The 5829-nt window shown below is 45.5% G+C and overlaps 1 protein-coding gene across 1 annotated transcript; it reads left to right on the forward strand.

Annotated features, from left to right (window-relative positions):
- The first annotated feature begins 1544 nt into the window (after positions 1 to 1544).
- Positions 1545 to 5596, forward strand: LOC123158994 (lysosomal Pro-X carboxypeptidase). The gene is made up of 10 exons (XM_044576800.1): positions 1545 to 2063; positions 2202 to 2382; positions 2548 to 2681; positions 3308 to 3420; positions 3965 to 4088; positions 4230 to 4385; positions 4477 to 4629; positions 4737 to 4816; positions 4934 to 4983; positions 5069 to 5596. The coding sequence occupies exons 1-10, from the start codon at positions 1599 to 1601 to the stop codon at positions 5203 to 5205; spliced, it is 1593 nt and encodes a 530-aa protein (XP_044432735.1). The 5' UTR covers positions 1545 to 1598; the 3' UTR covers positions 5206 to 5596.
- Positions 5597 to 5829: the final 233 nt, after the last annotated feature.

Here is a 5829-nt window from a genome sequence, read left to right on the forward strand (position 1 = left end):
CCTCTCAATGCAATGATACGCAAGCTCTGCGTATTTGCGAAAAAAAATTAGCCACACACACTTCCAACTAATTCACTCACACCCTGAATTTCAGTGGGTGGGACAGTTCCTCCCTCTTACCCGGGAAAATATCAGGTGCTCCCATCTTTGGGGTGCTCCCTATGCTCCAAGTATAAAACATCAATTTTAAATGTTTCAAAAAATTCTGAAAATAAATGTGAATGTTCACAAGGAATGTGACTACACCTCCTAAAAATTTCAGTTCCAAACTTGAAATGTACATTGAGAAACAAAAAAGAAAATTCAAATGTGAATAGTGTCAAATGTTGCTTTTGTTTTTATGGCACTATTCACGCTAGATTTCACATTTTTTTTCTCAATGTACATTTAGAGTTTGTACCTGGAATTTTTAGCAGTTGTAGTTACATTCCTTGTAAACAATCATATATATATTTCTAGAATTTTTTTAAACATTTAAAATTGTTTTTTTTAAGTTGGAGCATGGAGAGCACCCCAAGAATGGGAGTACTTCATATTTCCCCCCTCTTATCCCAATCACTACCCTTCACTTAATTTACGTAAAAACTTCTAGTAAAATGTACGTAAGTCTAGCATTGCTCATGTGGCGCACACGTCCGTCTCGTCTCAGTCTCTCACGCATCAAGATGGCAATAGGGCCCGAAACCCGAGTCTCCGCGGGTTTTTACCCTATTAGGGGATGGAGATGGCCACCTTTTCATCCCCGCGGGGCTGTTGTCCGGCACATTATACAACCCGACATGTTTCGTGGGTTTACACCTGTTTCGATAGTCCCCGAAACCCGACAAAATAAATTCTTTTTAGGATGCATTGATCCGGCCCAACCCAAAGCGACACAGCTTGAGCGAGTGAACCCCCTACCCAGCGTCGAGGCCAAAACACTGTGGCCAGTATCGCTCGCTCCCCCCCCCCTCCGGCCCGCTCGAGCCCTCAAAGCAGAAAACCTAAACCTAGGTCCCCAGCTGCCGCTTGGCTCGATCCAATGTTCCAAGAACCGCCGACCACGATATGCGCCGCGAGCCTCCTCCCTCCACGTCTTCTCCACCGACCACGGTCTGATTTGGAGAATGGGCGCCGCCGCAGGTGACAATCTCCATGGTGGCCTCCTCACGTCCCAAGTCAGGTGAAAGGGCGGCGCCACCAGTGCCGCCGGCGCCATGTGCAGCCCCCCGTCGCCTTCCTCTCTCTACTACAACCCCGCACGGTGGTGCATGTACAAATCGCTACAATTTTAGTAGACTTGCAAGAAATAAATATAGTATAGTCCAAATTGCTACTGCCACTATGTCAAAAAAAAAATACATGCACCGATTTCCCCGTGGGTTGAGAAAACACGATGGGTTTAGGGAACGGGTAAAAAGCTAGCCCTGCGCACGATGATCAGGACGGGGATGAGCTTGTGATTTTCTCGTGAGGATGAGTTTGGGAAGGCAAAACCCGGTGGGTTTCGTCCCGGTCGCCATCTTGACTCACGCACCCGCGCCTTCTTAAACCCACACCACACCAGACGAGGCGCAGTGACGCAAGCGAGCGAGCTGCAGAGAGGGCCGACGGGCAAAATGGCAGCCTCTTCGTCGCTCCCCGTGGTCGTCCCAGCACTGTTCCTCCTCCTCGCCGCGGCGTTCGCACCAGCAACAGCAGCTAGCCCCTCCAAGCGCCCCACCCGTCAGCCTCCTCTTTTCCCCGTGGGACTAGCTCCCCTGCATCAGAAGCACTCGAGCGGCAGGTACGCCGCCTCCGCCGTCACGGCCTCAGCCGCGGAGGCGACGGACAACAGCACGGCGAAGCTGTTCACGGCGCACTACTTCCTGCAGGAGCTGGACCACTTCACCTTCACGCCCAACTCTTCCCACCTCTTCTCCCAGAAGTACCTCCTCAACGACACCTTCTGGCGGCGGAAGCCCAACGCCGGGCCGCTGTTCGTGTACACGGGCAACGAGGGCGACATCGAGTGGTTCGCCACCAACACGGGCTTCATGTTCGACATCGCCCCAGAGTTCGGCGCCCTACTCGTCTTCATTGAGGTACCCTTTTTGCTGAAATCATCGGTGCGGTGACCACTGACCGCCATTTAGCAGCAATCACTTTTCTAAGCAGTTTGGTTGTCCTACTAATCAGTAATAGCAATCACTTTCATGTTCAACTTGTTTGAAATTTGTCAGCATCGGTTCTACGGGGAGTCGATGCCGTTCGGGAACGACTCGTACAGGTCGGCAGAGACGCTGGGCTACCTGACGTCCACGCAGGCGCTCGCCGACTTCGCCGTCGTCATCACCAGCCTCAAGCAGAACCTCTCTGCCGTCGACGCCCCCGTCGTGGTCTTCGGCGGCTCCTACGGAGGCAGTAAGTCCATCACCTGTGCGTCTCCGTGAATTATATCCTGCGTTGGACGTGAGGGCGGACAAAAAAGAATTTGATCGAAAATTAGGATGAGCTAATCTACACTAATAACGTTGTCAGTGGATAAAAATAAAGTACAGTAAATGATTTTATGGCTGTTGTTTCTAGTGCTGGCTTCATGGTTCAGGCTCAAGTATCCCCATGTCGCCATGGGAGCAGTGGCATCCTCGGCACCGATCCTGCAGTTCGACGACATCACCCCGTGGTCTAGCTTCGACGACACCGTCTCGCAGGACTTCAAGGTAATAATGGGAATTAACTACTACTAGTGCGCACACACACACACACACACACACACACACACACACACACACACATGGTCTTGAGAACGCATGGCAGATCAACATGCACATGCGTCCGTCTGCTCTGGATACTGAATTTAACTTGTTGTCACTGTGTGCCGGCTCTTAATTTGAGTTTTTTTAGTTAAATCATATTAGTATTGAATTTCAATTGTTATCGTGTTATCATTAACCTAGAGGCACCTTAGTGGTTTCCACTTTCCAGTTGTGAATTAACAGATGTGTCTGATTAGAATCTTTCAAGAAAATAATACATAGAATTTAAGTGCGTGACTAAAATGGATAATGAAGTAATGACTCAGTTTTTCATTATCTTGATTGTGATGCTCAACCGCACCGAAGAGCTATCCTATGAATAGGCGATTGCGTATACAAATTGTTGTATTTTGTTCATCATTAATGCCTGATGACAAGAAATAACAAGGGAAGAGAAATGATGAGTCACTTTCTAGTGACATCTTGTCTGATTCAAGCTTGATTAGTAGCTGTCCCAAGTCAAGTTTCCAAAAAGATAAATGTTTATAATCAGCTGATTGTATGTTTGTAACAACCAACTAATTTTGCAGTCTGAGAGCCTGAATTGCTTCAGTGTCATCAAGGCGGTCTGGGATGTGCTAGATGACAGGGGATCCAACCACACAGGCCTCTTGGAGCTCAGCAAAACCTTCAGGGCCTGCAAGTAAGCGTGGCCAGCCTACTCTCAATCATATCACACAAGGAGATTCTTTCCTTTTTTTTCCTTTACTGAAGGTGTGGCTAGATCTCAATCGACTGAGATTTAACCAAGTCTCAATCAAGTGCCAAAACTTATAGAAAGAAGGAAGAAAAAATCCAAAATATAATTTTGCACGGATCCCTACATATGATCTTACCAATATTAGCATCGACTGAGACTTGGTTAAGTCTCAATCGACTGAGATTTAGCAATCCCATTACTGAAAACTTCCGGGGACTGGTCGAAAAATGAGAACTGCTGGGGAGAAAAACATGGGAAACCTTGCAGGCAGGAAATACTTGAAAATGGATTACTTGCAGGCTTAGAGAATGTACATTAAGGCCAACGGATGGATTTGCTACTGACATAGACACTCAGCTCAGCTGCATACATGACTGGCCATGAAAACGTGGTGATTGCCCGAGTGGTGAACAAATGAAGAGCGCCATATTTGAACGAATCAATGATGACTCAGTTTCATGACGTTGTGTTATCCCTTGAATTTTAGGACCGTGCAGTCTGCTGATTCGCTGGGCAACTGGCTAGCGACAGCATTCACCTACACAGCCATGGTGGACTATCCAACCCCAGCCAATTTCATGATGAATCTACCTGCTTACCCTGTGAAGGAGGTTAGCCACTTCTAACCTAATTTAAATCCTTACTCTCGCCTGCATTACTAAATCAAATGAAGGAGCAGACAAACATGAGTTTCCAACGACCTATTTTTATTCTTTTCTGCTCAGCATGTAATTCTCCTAACATTTCTACAGATGTGCAAGATCATTGATTCTTTTCCCACGGGAGCAGACGTCATCGACAAAGCTTTCGCCGCAGCGAGCCTGTACTACAATTACACAGGCGACCAGAAGTGCTTCCAGGTGGAAGGTGATGATGACCCTCATGGCCTCAACGGCTGGGGATGGCAGGTAGAAGCCTTAATCACATACATATGATGTGGTGTACTGGTAACACATGATGCCTGATCATATTGTGTTTTCTTAAACAACTCTTTTGCAGTACTGCACAGAGATGGTCATGCCGATGACAGGGTCGAACGAGAGCATGTTCCCACCGGCCAGCTTCAGTTACGAGAATACGTCCGAGGACTGCCTCCGGTACTATGGAGTTCGTCCGAGGATGCACTGGATCACTACTGAATATGGTGGCCATGTAAGTTCTTGTTTCAGATTTTCAGTGTTTACATAAGAACCGTCAGTAGCAACATGTTTTGGGGTTGCATGTGCTTATGTGGTACTGCATTGCACAACCCACTGCAGAAAATTGACAAGGTTCTCAAGAGGTTTGGGAGCAACATCATCTTCTCCAACGGGATGCGAGACCCGTGGAGTCGAGGCGGGTAGGAGCAAAAGATTTCACCATCTGAGTTATTCGTGACGATAGTTTCAAACATTTAGGTAACAATATTACCACGGTAAAAAAAATACTAATAGCCTTCCTTCCGAACCGCTATCAGGGTGCTCAAGAACATATCGTCCAGCATCATTGCTCTTGTCACTGAGAAAGGTAAACATGAAGTTGCAGAAAATATGCAAGGTCAAAAGTATTCTGAACTTACTTACGCATGGCTACTTGTGGTGGCGATGTTCAGGGGCCCATCATTTGGACTTCAGATTTGCAACCAAGGATGATCCAGACTGGGTTGTAGAACAAAGGAGACAGGAAGTTGAGATCATACATGGATGGATAGATCAGTATAACAAGGACATTGCACAGATGTGGCAGTAAGAGGGCGCCCTTGATCTTCACAGTCGGGGAAAATAAATGTGGCTACATGCAAAATAGTATAAGGATCTATCTTTTTTTTTGCGGGGGAAACGATCTATGTATTATTATATAATTTGTTAGGACTAGGTCATGGCCCGTGCGTTGCAACGGGAGAAAAAACAAATTACGCACCCTTCCCCATTCCTTCCCCTACGAGATCCTTATCCATGATTTATATTCATAAGTGGAAAATAGAGAAAAGAGAGAAAATTCGCATAATTTCTTTTAGAGTTACGCTATTTTTTAACATTAGGTTAAAAGGTGTATATAATTTTAATACTCCTATTTTATGTATGTACATTTTTTGGGAGCTGCATACTAAATTTGTATGAAAATCAATGCTATTTGTTTATATCGAATAAAGTTTTCTTATCAAATTTAGCTTATTTCAAAAAATATTATTGGAAAACGATTTCTTATTATGCTAATTTTCTTTTCTTATTTAGAATATACAAGATAGCATTGTCATATTTGTCTGCTTGTTCGCCTATTAAAGTTGCTTCTATAGTGGACTGAATTGTTCGATTCATGTAAACATCATTATACCTTGATGTGCCACGACAAATGTGTATATATTTTATCGTA

This window comes from Triticum aestivum, chromosome 7B, assembly GCF_018294505.1.
Source record: "Triticum aestivum cultivar Chinese Spring chromosome 7B, IWGSC CS RefSeq v2.1, whole genome shotgun sequence".
Lineage (NCBI taxonomy): Eukaryota > Viridiplantae > Streptophyta > Magnoliopsida > Poales > Poaceae > Triticum > Triticum aestivum.